This window comes from Astatotilapia calliptera, chromosome 4, assembly GCF_964374335.1.
Source record: "Astatotilapia calliptera chromosome 4, fAstCal68.1, whole genome shotgun sequence".
Taxonomy (NCBI): Eukaryota; Metazoa; Chordata; class Actinopteri; order Cichliformes; family Cichlidae; genus Astatotilapia; species Astatotilapia calliptera.
In genome coordinates, this window is record NC_137425.1 from 13,282,584 (window position 1) to 13,303,075 (window position 20,492).

General features: G+C 41.1%; 3 protein-coding genes across 6 annotated transcripts; all 3 read left to right on the plus strand.

The window, feature by feature from the left end:
* The first annotated feature begins 1,019 nt into the window (after window positions 1-1,019).
* Window positions 1,020-3,510, plus strand: myadml2 (myeloid associated differentiation marker like 2). The gene has a single exon (XM_026164902.2). It carries the CDS (start codon window positions 1,904-1,906, stop codon window positions 2,813-2,815), a length of 912 nt encoding a protein of 303 aa, XP_026020687.1. The 5' UTR covers window positions 1,020-1,903; the 3' UTR covers window positions 2,816-3,510.
* A 1,082-nt stretch (window positions 3,511-4,592) lies between these two features.
* pycr1a (pyrroline-5-carboxylate reductase 1a) lies at window positions 4,593-7,844 on the plus strand. 2 transcript variants are annotated; one of them, XM_026164898.2, is made up of 8 exons: window positions 4,593-4,717; window positions 4,992-5,063; window positions 5,186-5,256; window positions 5,348-5,527; window positions 5,997-6,218; window positions 6,345-6,437; window positions 6,691-6,854; window positions 7,164-7,844. In XM_026164898.2, the coding sequence occupies exons 2-8, from the start codon at window positions 4,997-4,999 to the stop codon at window positions 7,339-7,341; spliced, it is 975 nt and encodes a 324-aa protein (XP_026020683.1). In that variant the 5' UTR covers window positions 4,593-4,717; window positions 4,992-4,996; the 3' UTR covers window positions 7,342-7,844. The 2 variants fall into 2 exon arrangements, with proteins under 2 accessions (XP_026020683.1, XP_026020684.1); XM_026164899.2 differs by lacking the exon at window positions 4,593-4,717 and adding an exon at window positions 4,733-4,865.
* Window positions 7,845-8,029: 185 nt separating this feature from the next.
* Window positions 8,030-19,636, plus strand: LOC113020710 (transcription factor MafG). Of its 3 annotated transcripts, none has more exons than XM_026164907.2 (3): window positions 8,030-8,193; window positions 18,905-18,977; window positions 19,070-19,636. In XM_026164907.2, exons 2-3 carry the CDS (start codon window positions 18,942-18,944, stop codon window positions 19,520-19,522), a joined length of 489 nt encoding a protein of 162 aa, XP_026020692.1. In that variant the 5' UTR covers window positions 8,030-8,193; window positions 18,905-18,941; the 3' UTR covers window positions 19,523-19,636. The 3 variants fall into 3 exon arrangements, with proteins under 3 accessions (XP_026020692.1, XP_026020693.1, XP_026020691.1); XM_026164908.2 differs by lacking the exon at window positions 8,030-8,193 and adding an exon at window positions 8,724-8,999; XM_026164906.2 differs by lacking the exon at window positions 8,030-8,193 and adding an exon at window positions 18,316-18,389.
* Window positions 19,637-20,492: the final 856 nt, after the last annotated feature.

Sequence of the window (20,492 nt, forward strand, 5' to 3'; positions counted from 1 at the left end):
ACTGTACTTTAGAAAGTTTATTGATAAAAAAGCATAATAATGATGCTTTTTGTTTTACTGTTTTACATTACTGCTAAAAATTTGGTAGTTTTACCGTATTAATTGCTGCCAGTAAAGAACTTTAATTTGAAATGTGTGCTGATAACCCAGAGATGGGTTTGGGTTTTTTTGTTTTGGGCTAAGAAGTATTACTGTTCCCTGTGATTGATTGGTAACCCTCTTGCCTTATGATAGCGCAAACAGGCCCGACCCCCTGTCACCCTGAATTAGATAAGCAGATAAAATGGATAGATAGTACTGTTCTCTATATTACCTGTATAACAGCTCATTCCCTAACAGTGCAAGTGCTGCAAACTGCAAAACAAAGAAGATAAAGCCTCTTTAAAATTCCACACCAAATGACATATTCATTTTTAAAATGCAGTGTTTAAGGCAATTTTGAGTAACTTCCTCCAGAGCTGAAAAAATGCTGCTTTGAACTTGAAACTGAAAATAACTTATAAGTAGTTTGCAGTTATGTATGCAGTAAGCAGTTATGAATATTTAAGTTTGCTTTTGTTTTTTGCAATATTCTAATTAAAGAAATGCATATACATGCATGTACATTTCTAAAATTGTTTTAATAGTGATTTTATGTAAGAATATCCTTGCAATGTTTCAATTTTAAAAAACGAGGATACTTAAATAAGAAGGTTAAAATATTTTAAGTAATTGCCACTTCATTTCTACCTCCCTTTCATATGCATAGGTCAAATCTGCCATCGCTTGTGTATAATCATCCCTCTGAACCTGTGTGTAATTTATGCCTCTAATGGGAGTCTTAGCCCTCCTCCCTGTCATTACACAGTGTGTAAATGCCAGTTTCTGACTGTGGGAGCTCTGACTCAGCCACTCTGGGTGCTCCCTAGAAATAAGACTCCCAAACTGCCTGCCACATGCAGCCTCCCACCCCTCTGTGGAATATAGACCCCCTATTTATAGCGCTGGCAAGGCCTGTAACTCTGGGCTCGGCACAAACTTTCATTTAAACAACCACCCCTAGCAATCCACCGAGTGCACACTGACAGAGACAGGAGGAGCAGGGTGTGCTTGCGTGAATAAGAAAGAGTGGGAGATCAAGTCTGAGAGGCAAGAGAAGACAGAAAGCAGCGAGACAAAGAGCAAGAGACATAGCCGACAGTTTGAGTGATTCTGGTGGACAGTTTAGGGAAGAAAAAGAGAAAAGAGAAGAATTTATAAGGACTGAGTCCATGAGGAGTTGAAGTTGACTGACAGGACAACAAATTTGTCCACCTGTTTGGCACTGAGGGATTTTGCTGGAAGATTGATCTTTGGATATCAATTTTCAAAGAGGGCTGATTGGAAAAGACGTTACTTCACTTTGATATTTTGCTAAACTGGAAAAAGTAGTGAGGAAAGAAGCCAGCAAGCAAGGCAAGCAAGAGAAAACCAAGATTTCACTGCAGCTTTTGAGTAAGACTCGATCATATTATTATTACATGAAACACATTTTGAAATCATTAGAAATCAACTGTTATTATTCTGCACAGAAATTAGACTCTTTTTACAAACTTGTGCAACCAAGAAGAAAGAAACCTATCAAAAAGATAGCTTATTATCAAAGTTGACTGAAAGTCTTTTCTCATTTTAAGCTATTGAACAAACTTCTACATAACAATGTACGCATGTAACCTGAGCTTAAACACACTGCTGTAATTACAAAGCAAGGTCAGGAAAGAAATTACAGACATTTGTAATTAAGGACCATCTATAACAGGAAACCAAAAAAAGGGTGAGGTCTGCGCGAAAAAGACAGAGGAGGCCGCAAGGACACCAACACGGGCAACGGGACATTAAGAATCTCACCAGCAACAACAGCTGCTTTAGAGGGACAACAGGCACCATGGATTCTCAAGGAGGACATTACCTCAACAAAGAAGCTGTGCTGTCCCCTTTAGGAATAGCCCGAATGTTCCAGCTACTGTTTGGCTGCACCATAATGGCCCTTGTGTCCCACAGCGCAGGCTACAGTGCCAATTATGGAATCTTCTGTATGTTTGTGTGGTGCTTCTGCTTTGCTGTCACACTGGTTGTTTTCACCTTGGACATTACCCGGCTCCACACTTGTATGCCGATTTCCTGGGATAACTTCACTGTGGCCTTTGCCATGCTGGCAACACTCATGTACATCACTGCCTCTGTGGTCTACCCCGTTTACTTCCTCCAGACAGAGGTTCCCGATGAGGAGTGGGAAGTCCAAATATACCGAATTGCTGTTACAGTCTGCTCTGCAGTCTGTTGCTTCCCCTACGCAACTGAGGTGTTCTTAACACGAGCCAAACCAGGGGCTGTGGTTGGATACATGGCCACTGTGTCTGGTCTGCTCAAGGTGGTCCAAGGTTTTGTGGCCTGCATCATTTTTGGGGCCCTGGCTAATGACAGTGAGTACAACCAATACATTGCCACCCAGTACTGTGTGGTGGTGTACAGCCTGTGCTTCTCTGTCACTGTGATAGTGGTCGTACTGACGGTTTCTGGTAGGACCTCTGCCCTGCGGTTCCCATTTGATCGGTTTGTGGTCATCTACACCTTCTTTGCTGTGATCCTCTATCTCAGTACTACGCTGATCTGGCCCATCTTCAGCTTCGACAGGAAGTATGGCAACACTACTCGTCCCGAGGACTGCCCACGAGGAGAATGTCCGTGGGATAGCAAGTTGGTTGTGGCCGTCTTTACTAACGTCAACTTAGTGTTGTATTTTGTAGATCTTGTTTACTCCCAGAGGATTCGCTTTATCTCTAGTTCTGCTGTCTGAAACCACCACAAACAACCAAGTTCAAGGACATATCCAGTTTGTTCTCCATATCCAGGTCTATGTGAAAGACTCAATGGCTTAAATCCACCATTTCACAGTGTTATGTAGCCAGAGTATAACACTTTTTTTTAATTAGCAGTATTATCTAGTTTTTATGTTACAGTATTCATCTAGTCCTGAACTTCTTCCTACCATAGAGAACATGCACCATGGAGACAATCTCAGCAACTCTGTCCACAGACGACTCTGGGAAATATATCCATCTCTCTAATACAGGCATCCATCTTATCTGGGACCTAAAGAAGTATCAGACCAGTGTTATGTCATTCAACCTTTCAGAGGCTTGGCAATTTATTTAATACTATTTATATAACAATAAACAGGGTGGAAATATATAGATATGTTTAGTATCTGTTAGGTCAACAGTTTGCACTGAACATAGAATATGGTTTTGGCTTTCTAGCCACTTCGCTGTATTTTTTTCCAGTTTAGATTATATTCCCCACATATGTTGAAGTTTATAAGGTTTTTTTTTATTTACTGAATGTCAATTTTTTTGAAGGCAAATGTTTGGCAGCAGTATTAGATTTCTTATTTTGTTGATACATTACATGTTGACCACAAGCACGAGTGTTAACATTCTTTTTCCCATGTTTGTACTCTGTTCTGTGTTTAATAAAATGTCTATGTTTTCATTTGGCCTTCTTTCACTTCTTTGCATAAAGTAGGACTTAAACACACAGTGTTTTTCATGTTCTAGGGTAATTTGCTGCTACCAGTGAAACTATTTGGACAATTTCATGTTTTTTTCTTTATACTTGGTAATTTAGCATAGACTGGGATTCGCCAATACGTAACTTTTTTTCTCTTTTTAAAAAATAAAGGTTTTCCAATGTGTTGATTGTTCATAAAATGCAGAAAGAAAGAAAAAAGATCAAGCAGCATATGCTAGTTTGTTTAGCCTACATGTAGTCTACAATTTTAGAGAAGCTGTTGAGTTAAATAAAAATGTTTATAAACATTAATGCCTAATAATGTAGGTTTTAAAGTATAATGTAGTTTAGAATGTTTAACTTTTTAAAAAAAAAGCATTATAATGTTGCTTTTTGTTTTACTGATTTACTTTACTGCTAAAAATCTGCTAGTTTAACCACGTTAATACAGAAAATACATGCTGATAACCCATATATACACACACACACACACATATATATATATATATAAGGTAAAAGTGAACATTATTTTATTGTATGTTAATATACCATGTTGCAAAATAACTCAAATATGCTGTACCCTGTTATACTATATGCTTAAAATGAGGTAGTTTTACTGTTATTTCACCATGTTAATACAGAAAACACTTGCTAATGGCTGCCAGTAAGTCACTTTAATTCGACAAAAAGCTATGACCTGTCTGTATGGCACAACTTTAATCATTACAACCACAATAAGCACAGTAACTACCTGCTACTGTTGAATAGCTAACAAATATAAACAGGTTTACCGACAGGATAATGAAGAAACTTAAGAGAAAAAACGCCTAACTCGGAGTTACTTACATCAGTCTGTTAACTATGTTGCACTTTATCTGCTCAGAATATGTATGTTATGTCTGAGCGCCTCCATCTCGACATGTCTTTCCAAGCTTTTCGCCGGTAGATGCCAGTAAAGCGACTGCGTCTCCTAACCAGCTTTTCCTCTCAGCAGCACAGCCTGGTGCAATTTAAACCCCGCCTCAAAGTTTACGCTGCTGCCACTGCGATTGGTTGAAATTGTCACGCGTAAGCTAAGGGTGAAAGCTCACTGGCTCGCAAGCCTCGTCAATCAAATTCGTTTCTGGTCGCTGTTCCAGAAGCTACAGCGTTAATCACCTGGGACACGTTGACAGAGTTGTAATTTCAGGTATTTATGAAGAGCTGGTATTGGTCTGTCTGTCTGTCAGCTTAAAGATTCTTCCGTTTGTTCATAAATGTAATGAATGTTAGCGTTATGGCTGCTGCCATTATGTGTCCAGGATTCGCCTTGCCCTCCCTCAGTGAATAATACGGAAGTAAGATTATGTTTGCGCTACGTGTCGGAGCTGTAAAAAGGGCACACGGCTCATCCTTTCTTGGTTCATCTGTCACTTGTAAGACAAAACGTTAAATTTAATGTTTTAAATTGTGTGTACCTACAGGCAGAATGAGCGTGGGTTTCATAGGAGCGGGCCAGCTGGCCCACGCTCTGGTGAGAGGCTTCACGGCAGCAGGTGAATTTCGAAACATACCTTTAACCATATGTGCATTAATTTCATTTCATTTGTATTCTTGATGTATGTAGATTGCAATCAGGTACCGAAATGATTTCTGGATATTTTTTCCCCTCTTCAAGGCGTGATTGCCACGCACAAAATCACAGCCAGTTCTCCAGACACAGATCTCCCCACAGTGCAGCAACTACGGGTGCATAGTCTGTTATATTAGTGACTCTGTGTAATTATGAATATGTATTTTACCTGTCTGAAGAACTACTAAAAGAAGTCAATTTGTACAGAAATTGGGTGTAAATTTCACTACCAGCAACAAGGAGACAGTGAGCAGGACTGATGTTCTCTTCCTGGCTGTGAAGCCCCACATCATTCCTTTTGTCCTCGATGAGATTGGACCAGATATCGAAGACCGTCACCTTATTGTGTCCTGTGCTGCAGGGGTCCGAATCAGTTCCATAGAGAAGGCAAGTCATAGCCCGTCGTGTTTACATGTTGTGTGTTTTATGGTGGGAAACTTACAAACTAAACACATTTAAGCCCCCCCTTCCTATTCAAGCTGCTTGTTACACTAGTTTTTATAAGTCAATTGGTGTAAATATAGTAATTATCTACTAGTATTTGTAGTGACATGGTATGGTGCATCGTAGGAGTTGGTGTGTACCCTGCTTGTATGAACACTAGATCACTTAATTATAGTACTACTTTTAAAACATTACGGTAATGCAAATCATAAGCCAGATGAATCCAGACGCATAACTTAAAGTCTTATAAACGCTATTGATTCATATTTTTCAGTGCTCACATCGCCTATACATACATCTAATCTGTTTTTGCTTGCTGTATCCATCCATTATAAGAAACTTTAAACTGGTACTTTCATTCATCATCCCTTCAAATGAAGTCACTAAATTAGAGCATTGCTCCTTTTTGTAGAAGCTGCAGCAGTATCGCACTTCTCCAAAGGTCATACGTTGCATGACCAACACTCCAGTGGTAGTCCGTGAAGGGGCCACTGTCTATGCTACAGGAAGCTATGCAGATGTGGAGGATGGAAAGCTCCTGGAGCAGCTGATGGCCAGTGTCGGCTACTGCACCGAGGTGGAAGAGGACCTGATTGATGCAGTCACTGGCCTAAGCGGCAGCGGCCCTGCTTATGTGAGTCCGTTCTACCTATCAGTGTGTTTTGCAAATCTGCCATAGCTGCAGCATTTGTGAAAAACGTGCCCTCCGGCTTGTTGCCCTCTTTCCATCATAGTAACGTTGATGATTGTGACCTTGCAGGCTTTCACTGCTGTAGATGCGCTTGCTGATGGTGGTGTGAAAATGGGCCTGAACAGGAGATTGGCTGTACGCCTCGGAGCCCAAGCACTGCTGGTATGTCCGTTATAGATGCAGTATATACTTTTTTTTTTTTTTTTTTTTTTAGGTTTTGATCCTGGTTTGATGTTGCTGTGTTTCTGAATACCCCTAGTGCCTATGAGTTGAGTTTAAAAGAATACTGTTCAATTATGTGTGACCTGCAGCTTGTCCTGTCCCATTGTGCACATTGACACAGTCTGAATGTTCATTATCACGTGGCGTATTTTATGCAATCAATCAGTGGCGCTTCCTTTGTGTTTCTTCAAAGGGGGCTGCTCGGATGCTGTTAGACTCGGAGCAGCACCCTGGGCAGCTCAAGGACAATGTGTGTTCACCAGGGGGCGCCACGATCCACGCCCTACATGTTATGGAGAGTGGTGGCTTCCGCAGCCTGCTCATCAATGCTGTGGAGGCTTCTTGCGTTAGGACGAGGTAGGTTGGCGAGAGAGGTGTTCAACAAACAGAGAAACATTTTTGTCGTTCCTGTCATAAGACACAGAAGAAAAGCAATTCACTCAATTGCTCAAAGGGTGACAATTTTTTTTAAAAGTTTATTATTCAGACAGCAGATGGAGCTATGTATGTACAAATCATTTTAAATTGTGGCTTCTCTGGTTACATATCACCTAGTGTTGAAGTTATTACTACACTGATTTATTATGCTGTGATTAATATGTATTATCCATTCTAACTTGTATGTTTATCTTCTTTTGTTTCTGCTTTTTTTATATTTCAAAAAAGGGAACTTCAGTATTTGGCTGACCAGGAGAAGATTTCCCCTGCTGCCATAAAGAAGACAACTCTGGACCAAGTGCTGCAGCAACCGGGAGTCACTCCAGACGCTGTTGGAGTCAGATCTCGTGGGATCAGTATGTTCAACAGCAGCAGCAGCAGCAGCTCCAGGACCAAAAAGAAATAAAATAACCTGCCAGGTGGAGAAACTGCAAACTTGTCATATCACTGATGATCTGGCTATATGCTACAACCACTACTGCCGGGTAGTTGTTGACCTAAGTAAGTAAATCACCTAAAATATGAGGTGAGACTTAACAAGAGAAAGATTTCAAGCGATAATAGCTTCCTTTTGTAAGAAAATCTCCATTTCCGTTACCATGAAATGCTTTTTTTCTTTCTTTTATATCCCTGTTCCTGGTATTTTAGTTGACTCATGGAATAAAAATGCTCCTATCAGTTTCTTCTCTGGCTTTCTAAACCTTGTTTCTGATGATCATGTTTCATGCCAAAGAGGTTCACTTCACAACTGTTTTTTTTTTCCTCGAGGTGATATCCCATTGCTGCTTGTATTGTACTGTGTACCAAAATCATGTTTTGCAATACTACAGATATTGATAAAATGCTATATTTTGTACTCCAAATGAGTGTATTTTCAAAATAGTTTATTAAATTTAGACATTTAACTAATTCTGTGGTTGTGATTTATTTGTGCCAGTGCTCACAGTGCCAGCAGTGCTGATTCTAAGTCACAACAGGAAGTATAAGAAACAATGTAACAAAGGATGCTGTATTCTTAGTTATCATTTTTCCCCCTTGCGAGCAAAGAAAATCTTTCATGAATGGAGGCACGTGACCAAACACGATGACGTCTGGCTTCGGTACAAGAGAAAGGAATCAACAAGGAGAGCACGGGCAGGCGTTTGGAAGCGCCGTCGCTTCTGTCAGTGGAGCCGAAATTCAGCTGTGCCTCGGATGTTAGGTTTCAGACGAGCACTTTAACAGCTACAACTTCGGAGGGGCGTCGTTTTGAAGTCAGGTGGGCCCGTAAAGCAAACAGAGCTGCTGCTGCTGCTGTTGTTATGCTGAGTGTGCATGCCTTCGCCTCGCCGCTGTCAAGCTGGCCGAGGCTAGCTTAGTGGGTTAGCATAGCTAGCCTCCTGGTAAAGTTAGCCTTTCTCACATCAGAAACATTTCAAACTAAAGTGCCCTGATTATCCAAGTGGTCAGCACACGTTTTGACACAGCTCGGGGGTTTATTTTGAAAGTTTACACATGAAATGCTCGGTTGTAACCGGGAACATTAGTGCTCCTACTACGGTGAGATGGCAGCTAATCTTTTACACACGCGCGCGCGAGCTGTGAATTAAACGTGTCAATCTGATTTTCATGTAGTAGAGAGCGGAGGGGGGGCTGCCAGCCAGCCATTTCGCGCTTGAGGGGTAACTCCCCCTCCCTGAGCTGTGGATTCGCTCTCGTTGCTGTATTGCTACAAATAGTAGAAAGACTGAGCACACGGGGATTTCCTCGCTTGCTTGTTTTGTAGGCGGGGAGTTGTTTGCCACTTTTTTTTTCACGAGCAGGCGCTGAGAGGCTGGAGACGAGAAGAGTCGTGGAATGTCAAAAACCGTGCGACCCTGTGTTAGGTCGCTTCTTTTTCCTTTCCTTTGCGTTTAAATAAATAGTTTGCGAGGGACGCGTTGGTGTCCGCTGTGCCGCTACGCTTTCTTTTGGTGGTTTGTCAACTCATGCGCTTCTTGCTGCTCAAACCTGCTGCTTCATCACCTCGTTGTGGAGGAAAAAAAGGAGCAAGCGCGAGCCGAGCCAGCGGTTTAGCGAGACCAGGTTGGTTGTGTTATTCTCTCGTAACATTTCTGTCATAGACGCGGTTGTGATTGTCAGATCTGTGTTGTTTCTTTGTTTTTTCTTTTTCTTTTTAATAAATGCATTGATTTTTAATCTTCCAGGAAATGCTCTCAGACCAATCGTTTCGAACTGAATTGCTTCACCTGAAGTGACAATTCATTTAACCACTAGTTAAATTGTAACAATGGCAGAGCCAAATCAAACCAGCCGCCCTTGGCTTTAATGCCACAGCCAAGCAGTTAACAACACAGCATTGTTTTATTGTCAGAGCCTGCAAACAAGTAGCGGTATTTTATATCATGCTGAATCATCACAATGATGTATTTAGACGTTCTCAGAATCCACCCCGAAATATGGCACCACCGGACAAAGGTCTGCTCGCTTGATAAGGGTCGATGTTTATCACCAAGCCACCGTTATTAGGGAGATGGATCGAAATGGTGCTGAGCTTTCCTGCAAGTCAGTCAAGCCATGAGCATCAAGTGATGACCATCATGCATTTATCAATAGCCTCATCTACATTCAGCTGAGAATGTGCATTTTTATGGCAGCACTGTCATGATGTACATCAACAAACAGGCTGCGAGTATATTTAGACTAAGTGCTTAGGTGTCAACTGCGATGTCAGATCCATTTTAAAAAAATGCACGATAAGCAGATATTATGCGTGTGTTGCTATTATATAGCCCTGCAATGAGTGGATGCTTAAACTAGGTCAGTTGTAATTATATGATGTATAGGAAGTTAAAAAAAATACACCACCCAAATCAGGGTAGTGTTTGAAACATCTCTATAAATGTAAATGTAAATGGTAAATGTGGCATTCTGTAAATGCCCTCGTCTTTGTTGCTGAGCAGTGATTAAATGCTATAGAGAACCAGCTTTTTTCTGTTATCATTTAATGCAGCGTAACACGTCATTTCTCTAATTTTGGGTTGGCAGATGCCTTTGTTACCCTATGTGTGACATGATGAAATTTGCTGCCTATTAGAGTGCACATTTATGGAGGGCGCAGGTAATGAATTATCCATGGAGAGTGTGTGCAATTTGAAAAGTCACCTTGGAAACTGTTGAGCCCATATAGGCAGGGCTAAACAGATAGAAGTTGCCCATTCTTGCTCAGATACCCAACTTATTTCATCATCTCTGTTCATGCGAGCAGGGCATTGAAGTGTGTTTAGCGGACAGGCCAGCCCCACATCAGAAGCCCGGCTTTGCAATAAAGCGTAATGCTCATCTCTGCCTTTCTCTGCAGGTAACAAGAACAGATGATGGTCCATATAAGAGCCCGGTGGGGCTGGCAGTGGCGTGTGGATGGAGGCAGGGAGTGGTGTAGATCGGTGCTTAGATTTATCTTTTCTTTCACTGAGGTAGCAAAGATAAAGCAAGGCTGGATACCATAGAGGTGAACTGAGTGCACAACTTATACCCAGTGGTGTTGCTCAGAATGGGCAGGCAGTGGAGGGTGGAAGAGGATATGTGAGGTTGACGAAACATGAGGCAAGACTTTACACTGCATAGAGTACAGTCTGGCCACCAACACCTCTGTATAGCCAACACAGCTGTGCCTTGGGAGTAGTTACGCCTATTCAGGACAATTTATAGCCTCCAGAAAGGAACACAAATGTGGGATTTGTCCACAAAAGTGCTGTTTAAGCTGCACAGGGCAATGGGAATGCCCGGAAGGAAGGGAGAAAAAGATCAATATATTCTCCCCCCCTTTTTGCAATAGGGAGGGAATGTTGGTGATGAAACCTCTTGCAAGTGTAGTGCGGATTATGATTGCTTAGCATTGCGATATGCCCGCTCCACTTCTCAAAGTAGTACTTTCATCCAGTCAGAGTGTGTTTGATGAATTTCTGTTTGGAACTTACACTTGGCATGTTCATTACTGCTCTCTGTTTGTTCATAATTTAGAATAGTCAATATTAGACAGAACATGGTGAGCATGCACACAGAGCTGTGCGCTGGCCGCTGGTTTTTCATGTAACCTACTTTTATCTTGGCTAATTCGTGTGTGGGACACATCAGCTGTAAACTGACATTAACAACAAGCGAATTTTAGTCGTACCCTTGTAAGAAGCTAAGTCAAATTAAATTGGTGAGTCACTCTGCATCACTTTTATTGGATTTTCAAGAGTTTTAGGATATATATATATATATATATATATATATGACCTTTTGTTTGAAGGTAAATGCTTTGTAGGCAGATAATTAAACTTTCATTAGTGCTCCCTACATTTGTATTTGAGGAACTTAACATTCTTTGCAAATGACTAATAGGTTCCTAAAAACATGTACCTCATTAAACTATGCTCTACATACAGCAGAATTTAAAATTAACAGTCTGACAGTCTTTACCTGTGTTAAGCTGACAAAATGTTACTAATCTTACTTACAAATTAAGGTCTTTATTTCTCCAATCACTCCGTGATTGTGAACACAGTTACAAATGAAAAGTGACAAAAAGAAAATCAATGCAAGCTGTCCTTGGGCAGCCTCTTTTGCGAAATACAGCAGTCATTTATATACTTCATGTCTTTTCAGATATTTATTCAGTTTTATTTAGCTCAAGCTCCTGTCCTACGCAGAGAAAACATATTTCACCATTTGTGGACAAATACGCTGGGTGCTTAGAGGATCAATTTAGCGACCTTTGCGGTATATAATAATCTTTTCAGCCATAAGATAATTTAGAAATCTTCTTCCTCCCCTTTCTCTATTGTTAAAATTGATCATTTCTTTAAGTATCACAAGCTTTAGCTTATGTGAGAATATGTGAGGAATGTCTAAGGAGGATTATAGTAAGGAACACTGCTAGCTGTATGCGTGTTTACACTTTTAAGTTTTCATGTCTCGAAATATGTTAATTTTTTTAATGGTGAAATTGTGTTTTGTTTTTGTTTTCTTTGTGGGACAATCATTAGCTGTGAGACGCCATCAAATATCCTGTAGACAGGGCTCATCAATCACTTACCAAAATTTGAAAAGAGCGGAGGCAGTCTTATTAATAGAAATTAGAATCTTTGATATTTCCAGGTAATAACTCTGCTCTCTCACTGCATTTGAATCAAAGCTCTCCACAGGAGAAAATGCATCCGTGTTTGTTTTCTTTCCTTCTTTTTTTTGATGATGCTGCTGAGATCTGTTTATTTTGATGTTTGTTTGTTTTTTGTTTTTTTTTAATAGGAGAAGACTGTTTTAAATCATATCAGTGCATCAGTAGTAAGTAAAATAGCTCACATATTTGATATTCTTTTACTTGAAATGCATTGAAACGTATTGACCTGCTCTATCAATTCTGTGAGCAGCACAAAACTGTTGTGGTTGTGTTAGGTCAATGCAATATGCATTTAATATAAATTCAACCAGTGTAGTGAACCTCCTAGATATTTTGCCAGTGTGTGGGTTGCCTGCAACCCTTACTTCCTCTGCCAGTGTAAGGCTGAAGTATCAAGAGCTATTCTCTTCCTGTTTAATCAAGTCCTCCAGGCAGATACTGTGAAAGGCCAGTGAAGTCTCCACTTCTGTCCTACTGGTTATACCAACAGAGCGGCTTCAGTAGATAGCAGCTGCTGAACATGGAAATAGATTTTTTTTTTTAATGTATCAAAACATTGGTTAGTACAAACAAGTCCCTTTAAATAAACCTCCCATTATCAGTGACTTAAGAAAATATACAATCCCTTAAGGGCAGTGATTCATGTTTTCACTTTAAAAGACATGAACTGGATGCAAAAATCTGACATAAATGTGCCACATGCTATTCTTCATAGTATAGCCTACTAGCTTCTACATGCGACTTTTTTTCTCGCTCTTTTCTTTTTTTTTTCCAAGGAAACTAGGTTACATAAAATCAGTTTATTTGTATTCATCAAACTCTCCTTTCTTTGCCTAGAGTTTGCCTGGTTATCAGAAATGAGAAACAATAAGTGCCTGTGACTTTAATATCAGACAGGAAAAAATTTATTGGCAAATGTCTTTACTTTGTTGGCACAAATTTTACAAACATAGAAGGAAATTCCACATATTTGACTATGGAAATGCAGTATTACCTTGAAGCCATTGTGCTGTATTAACATGATTTTTTTTCTTTTTTTCCACATAAAATTTGGTCCTACTAAGAATCTAATTGGAGGGAACATAACAGATTTTTCCCTTCTTTAGATATACAGCAGGTACCAATTCTTTCTTACGTCTTTTTTCTCTCTCACATCTTTAATAACAGTATGTGTGAAAACTAAACCTCCAAAGCAGAGTCACTTAATCCTTATCCAATAATTTAGTGACTTAATGATTTAGTCATTTATATCATTGCGGATTTATTTAATTTTTTGTGTGGTTTGATGTTTTTTGGTTATCAGTGCTTCCTTTTTTTTAATAAAGGTCAAATTCAGGATGCTTCTGTTTATCTAATAAGACAGTATTTGCCAACCAGAGCAGTGTGAGGATGATGTACAGACATGGTCACGAATTAACATCCCCCCATGCACCAAATGTAGGTGGATTTTCTATTTTGGTGAGTAAATCTTAGTGGACAGTCCCCCACGGTGGCATTTTTCATTCTTTTTTTTTTTTCTTTTTTCTCCAAACCAAAATTAAAGCGACGCTTAGGGTCTCTCCTGTGTTTTGGGATCACTCATATGCTTCTGTCTTCCTCCCTCTCTGTCAAAGTTTGACACTTACACACACACACCCACACACAGCTTTTTTTCCCCCACCAGTATTCCACAAAGACCTGACCCTGACATTTTTGTATAACCCTAACTATCTAACCAATCGTCTCATCATAACTCAGACTAAGGCTGGGCTTTGCAGTCTTTTTTGAACAGGAGCCTAAATTCTTAGATTCATGCAAAAGACGAAGCATTAGAAAGCGATTACATTGTTGAGGAGATTGATGTGAAAAGTTTAGAATTTTTTTTTACTATTCATGCTTGACTTGATTAGCCCCTGATAAATATATTAAATGTTTGTCACTTGACGCTGCGTCTCAACAAAATATTTAGAAACGCGTATAGAATATATGAACGAAGGTCGATTTATTATTTTAGCAGATTAAAAGCACACTTGGTCAGTGAGTTAAAGTAAATTTCAGACACTGTTAACAGATTTTTGCAGGAGCAGTTTAACCCTACGCTCTAGGGGTCAGTTAATACGGGAAGCTGGCAATTTTGGTTAGTTGCTATTTCAGCATTGCCCAGAACGTCTGCTGGTCAAAAGCACTGGCTTAGTATTTCCCCTCTACTACAAGCATATCACATTTCCCTCTGAAAGCTGCTGAATGATTTCCCCTCTCCCTCTTTTTGTCACTCTTATTTCACGCTCTGAATACTTAGTAGTTAATAGCTTCCCTCCCCTCTTCCCGTCGTACCTTTCTCAGATGCACTCGCACACTGTTTTCTGCACACACAAGTTCATACCACTCTTCCAGTATCTCTTCCAGAGCTATCAGAGGAGTCTGATTTTTAATTTGCAGTTAAATGGCGCCCGACACATGCAGCTTGCTTGATAATTGACTTAGCTCAGCTGACGGGAGGAATGATTAGATCTGAATATCTAGGCGATCTTTTCAACTCTCTTAGAAGTGAGGGAGTAAGAGCAGAGGCTCTGATTAGGCATAAAGTCTTGAGATTGGCTGTACAGCGTGAAAATGTTGGCTCACTGCATTAAATATGTCAACCTGGAAAGAGTAAGTGGAAAATAATAAAGCCCAATCATAGAAAAGGACTGACATTTCTTTTATTTTCAGGCACTTACCATGTGCTTTTCAGTTTCTTTGTCATTGCCATCATTCTGTTTCCTGGAAGGTCTGTGACAATGGACTGAGAGGCTATAGGTCTTATACATTATTGATCAGGGAAACTGAATAGCTGATTGTACTGACTTTACAGCAAGCACTCTCCTTTTGTTGTTTAGCTAATCATCAAAGATATCCAGAATTTGCAAAGACAATGAATTGAAAATGGTGCTAAACATTCTATCACCCTTCTGTCGGGCCTAATTTACATCTGGGCCACAGCTCTAGTTATTCAGTCTTGTACAAACTGTGCAAATTTTCTTTACAAGTCCACACTGGTTTTAGAAAGGAAAAGAAATTAAATTGGGCATACGATCAAAATGAGCCACATCGTGGTCTCTTGGAGTGAAAATTGTTGAAATGTATTGTTTGGTGTGAGATGAAATTCAGCTGTTAGTTTCACAGAGCTCTGTTGCCATTGTTGGATGCTGCTTGTGTTTTGTTTTTTTCCCCCCCTGAACACAGTCTTTCATCAGCATGCACCTCCACCGTCTACTTTTATTCACTTCATTAGCAAGCTGCCAGTGCCCAGTGCTCGGACGCTTCTTTTCAAGAATTGATCATGACAAGTTAAATTTGTATGTGCTTGTGTGGTTTTGGTGATCTGTCACTGTGCGATGCATGTGCATGTGATTAGTTGCGTGATGTGCCATCCACTGTCCTGTCTCAGCAAACCCTGTACCCTGTTAGTCCTTCCCCAGCCGTGTTTAGTATTCAGAGAGCAGGCGCTGTCGTAATCTGGATTCCGAGGCAGGTTGCTGGGGTTTTTTGTTTGCTCTTATGGCCCTGATAATCTTGTTACACTGCTGTCAAGTGGAGCTGGCCCTCCCTGCAGCCCTGAACCACCATGTGTGCCACCTCCGGTACCAGAAATACACCCCCACCCCCTCCCCATCCCCAACAGCCCACCGCCATTTTGAGACAGCCGTTGATGGAAGAGCCTTGGATGTATCCTTGAAGAATCACCTCCTGAGCATCTTTATTCAGCCTCCCCCCGTCTCCCACCCCCACCTTAGGCGGCGAACGACAGTAATAAATATTCATCTGGGGGATGCAGTGTGTCGAAGCTGTAGCCTCGACTCCCCCTCAACAAAGAGTCCCCTGGCTAATGGTGTCCATCCTTGGCATCTCCCCTGGAGAGATCCTGCAGAGGGGACGAGATCATTAAAGGATGCCACAGGCTGAGGGCCGGACCTATCATGTCACATCAGCATTTATCGCACTAGAGTTGTTGGGGGGTTTTTTTTTGTTTGTTTTTGTTTTTCTTGTAAACCCCCTTTCCCTTCTTCAGAGTCAACCTAAGCCGACCCTACCTCTGCAAGCTGCACTGCATTGCTTCAGATGAACAAAGACCGCATTTGAAGGTTGGATGGGTTGCTCTCGTTGTGTTAGTTCAACTTCACAACTTCCTAATTGGCACCTTGGTTTTGGTCCTTGCTGAGATCAGGATTTATTTTTTCTCTCAACCTGTTCTTCTCAAGCTCCTCTAAATTTGTCGACCCTGCATTTTACATAAGGCTTCTCTCTGTTTTTCTGTCTCTCTTTTTCTTTCTCTCTCTTTGTGTCTCTCTCTCGCTCTCTGTCTTTCTCTCTGTCTCTTTCTTTTTCTCTCTAACACATTCTCTTTCTCTCTGTGACCACACTCAGCGTTTTCTATTTCCTGTGGGTGTGATGTCTCTCCTCCACAAGCAATCAGCTCTGATTTGTCAGCGTTCTTCCAGGCGATTCATAAAAATTCAGCAAGCATCTACAAAAGACGTCTATGTCCCTGCACTTGCTCCCTACCTCCGATGCCCCCGCACTCTAAGCTGCAGCTTTCGCCTCCCGCTCCTTTGGCTAGAAACACAAAAGACGTGAAATCATTAATAGGAGCTAATATATTAGTGCAAGGAAGACATCAGTGTCTTTTGTTTTTAAATTGTGACTATGTCTTTGTCAAATGCAAGGGCATTCTCCAACAGATCAGTGCACCAAGTCTGAAATTTCCCTGTCATTCTTTATGGGAAATTATAGGTGTGTTTTCCTTTCCTTTCTTTGCCTGTGTTTCTGTGTTTGTGTGAGCATGCCTCTTTGTCTCTGTGAGGTATGACAAGCCTGGTAGTGGAAGGGAGCAGCTGTGCATTGGACCTTGTCTGTGTTGTTCTGCCATGCCCTGTCATTGGTAGCCGTCTGTTGGCAGCAGCCTGTGCTGGAGGCTTGCAGCCTGGGTGAAGTCTTTCCACAGTGTCATATGGTGAGCTTTCAATGTGCCAAACCATGCCTACTATGTTACCCTACACAGATGTGTGACAGAATACGCCCCCTCAACTTGGACAGTGTGCCATCTTTCTGCATTTTCAAGATTCCAACTGGTTTTTGAACAATGTTGGGTCTAGGCTACTGAGGGGAAAATGATAGGCTTAATATGAAATTTGGAAGATGCAACCTTTTTTTTCCTAGTCTCATCCCAGTAGCTATTAGTGTAGTACTTTCCTGTCTATTTGTCCATTATCTGTGCATCATCAGGCAGACCATTATCCCATTATGTTTTGCATCTGTGGTCCAAATGCTTACTGGAAATGAGTCACCACAAAGGCCAGTGAAAGGTACGTGTTACTATCAGACAGCTATTCATAGCCAGCCCATCAGGGATGAAAGTATCACATTTGAAAAGTCCTGTGCAGAGCGTGAAAAGCTTTTTATATGGGCATCTGCAGCGCAGAGAAACATTTCTGTTTTTATAAGAAGCCAGAGTACTTTTTTTTTTTTTTTTTTACTTTTTTTTTTTTAAGTGAAAGCATCAAGAATTCAAGTCACAGTCTGACCTCATGTTATGTCCCCAGCCTGTGTGATAGTGTCGTATTCAGGTCATTTTTAACAAGCGGCTGTCTCTCCCTGTTTGGCTCAGGTGACCGGTCCACCTGTAGCACCCTTTTGTTGCCATGGAAATATCCTGGCCATCTTAGTGCACTTTGGAGCTCCGACTCATCTGTTTTTCTTTTCTTCCCTCACTGAGCTTCTGTGCAGACGACATGAATTTCCCTGATGACTAGCTTAATGTGCACGCATGCTGCAAACTTCTGCACACGCTGACAGTAATTCTTTTTTACATTCTTTTGTTCAGATGCTTTCTTTCCTGTTTTGATGTGTTAAAAAAAAGTTCTAAGAGCTAGCATTTGTTTATGTGCTCAGTATAAACACACACTGCTGGGTTGTGTAAATCAGCTTACCGAGGCAATGTGCTGGCTGGGCTGGGCTGACTGTGGTGGGTGTCTGTGTTGCTGACACAGCATTTACTGTGTGTGGTGTAAAGCACTCAGGGCCACAGCTCTGTGTGTGTGTGTGTGTGTGTGTGTGTGTGTGTGTGTGTGTGTGTGTGTGTGTGTGTGTGTGTGTGTGAGTGAGAGAGGACATACTTATCCTGTGACAGAGCTCGCACGATGGAATTCACCTGACCTTCTGTCTGTCTTAATACCAGTAGGCTGGACTTCTCACCGACGCAGCTTCTCTTGGTGGTTCCCTCAGTGCAGACATGACAGAAGAAACTGCAGTGCAGCCCTGTTGTTCTGGAGGGCTCTGCAGTAGTTACAGTGGGTTGCTTTTTCATTGATTTATAGGATTATAGTTGGACACAGGCCAAATCTAGACAGGTGTGACTGTCTAGACTGGATAGCTTAAAATCTGCCCCATGTACTTTTGTGAATGTGTGGTGTTTGAGGATGGATGCGCTGTAGAAAGGCCCAGATCTGTTCTGTTTTGAAATGTGCCTATGGTACTTGTACTTGTGTTGTTTTGGGGTTTGCTTTCCAAGAAATAATTTTGGAATTGCTGCCAACCAATTAAATGTCATCTGGAAATGCATACCGCAAAGTTATTTGTTCTTGTCATAAGTGCACGAACAGTCCAGGTACCAGTTTTTCCAATTACTTAGAAGGAAGTCTGAAGTCCTTGACCCACTTTGTATTTTGTGTATTTAGTCATGTGGTTTCTATTTTTGTTTTTGCTGTTGTTGTTATCAGAAAATACTTCAATGTGTATTTTGCAGAAAAAAATTAAGTTTCTTTTCTAGTACTCTTGTTTCATATATTGTCTTTTCTTTTCACAGATCAACCGGTAGTACAGGTGGACGCTGCTCTCGTGGCATGACTACCACAAACAAGGGAAACAAGGCCTTAAAGGTAACCTGTGTGGCCAAATGTCTGTGTGTGTGTATATATAAGATTTTATTTTTTTAATAAAAGGATCAGCACTAACTAATTTCCACGCACAGGTGAAGCGGGAGCCGGGGGAAAATGGCACCAGCCTAACAGATGACGAGCTGGTGACCATGTCGGTGCGGGAGCTGAACCAGCATTTACGGGGGATGTCAAAGGAAGAAATCCTGCAGCTGAAACAGCGGCGACGTACCCTGAAGAACCGGGGCTATGCCGCAAGCTGCCGAGTAAAGCGTGTCACCCAGAAGGAGGAGCTCGAAAAACAAAAGGCTCAGCTGCAGCAGGAAGTGGACAAGCTGGCTACAGAGAATGCCAGCATGAAGGTGGAGCTGGATGCTCTGCGTTCAAAGTACGAGGCCCTCCAGAGCTTTGCCAGGACTGTGGCCCGCAACCCTGTCACCTCAGCAAGGGGACCTATGGCTTCTGTCATAGGTCCCCTCATCCCCGGTAAAGTAGCTGCCACCAGCGTCATCACCATCGTCAAATCCAAAACGGAGGCTAGGTCGTAGTAGCAGAAAGGGCAGAAGAAAGATGTTTAAGGCTAAACTAGTCAGTGCATTGTAACATGGCACAGGAATGCCTGTGTGAGTTCTCAGTTTTAACCGTGGAGCTAACACTAAAAATATGCTTTCCAAATTCACTCTTACAGAACAACACACCAGTCTGTTTTTTTTTAACAGGCCTGTCACCAGGGTAATAAAAATCAAACTTTAGAATTTAGGACGATACAGTTGTCCCATAAACAAAGGAGAAATATTGCAATATTGAAACATTTAGAAAGTGGAAAATTGAAGAAGACTGCATCAAGTTTGCTTGTTTTGATTGAGATTTTTATGTCAGTTTTCCTAAAATCTGGCTCTTAAGTCTCTTCCGTCCTAAGAACTAGCATTGGTACAGTTTCACAGGTGGTCAAAACCAGTAAGAAAATAAATTGGATCCATTATTCCTCACAAGATCCACAGTACAGAGTGGGAGGAGGAAAAGCCAGCACATATCTCACTAAGAAGCCCTTTGCTTGTTATTATGCACTGACTTAAATTGGGATAACTGACAACTGGTCACAGACTCTTGGTCTTAATGCTACAGATGTCTTTGAAACAACCTGACAAACCCCAAACTCATAAATTAGTCCAATTTGTGATTCTGTTGGTCGTCTGTTGAGAATATAAGCATGCAATGATGCTCCCAAACATAGCATTCATTTCTGTTTATGGATCTGCGACAGGCTTCCGTGAACTTGTCATTTTCAAAATGACTGGTAGATGCAATAATAATATATATGTATGCACTGAAAATACAAAGAGGTCTTGCATATTTAGGTGGAAACGTTAAAAAAGATCAGCAGCACTTAATGATGTTGTTCCAGAGCTGAGTGCCATTCCAATATGACAAGATTCTTCTACAATATCTGAAAACCTGAATGTTATTACAGTAATATCCTCATGTTTTGTGGGGACGGTGAAATCCACAAACATTTTG

What these genes read in the sequence shown, in the direction of transcription:
- myadml2 (XM_026164902.2), top strand. Translation starts at nt 1,904, where the DNA reads ATGGATTCTCAAGGAGGACATTACCTCAACAAAGAAGCTGTGCTGTCC.
- pycr1a (XM_026164898.2), top strand. Translation starts at nt 4,997, where the DNA reads ATGAGCGTGGGTTTCATAGGAGCGGGCCAGCTGGCCCACGCTCTGGTG. An exon ending in GAGAGGCTTCACGGCAGCAG is followed by an intron (nt 5,064 to 5,185) that starts GTGAATTTCGAA and finishes CCCCTCTTCAAG; the next exon opens with GCGTGATTGCCACGCACAAA. An exon ending in TCGGAGCCCAAGCACTGCTG is followed by an intron (nt 6,438 to 6,690) that starts GTATGTCCGTTA and finishes GTTTCTTCAAAG; the next exon opens with GGGGCTGCTCGGATGCTGTT.
- LOC113020710 (XM_026164907.2), top strand. Translation starts at nt 18,942, where the DNA reads ATGACTACCACAAACAAGGGAAACAAGGCCTTAAAG. An exon ending in AGGGAAACAAGGCCTTAAAG is followed by an intron (nt 18,978 to 19,069) that starts GTAACCTGTGTG and finishes TTCCACGCACAG; the next exon opens with GTGAAGCGGGAGCCGGGGGA.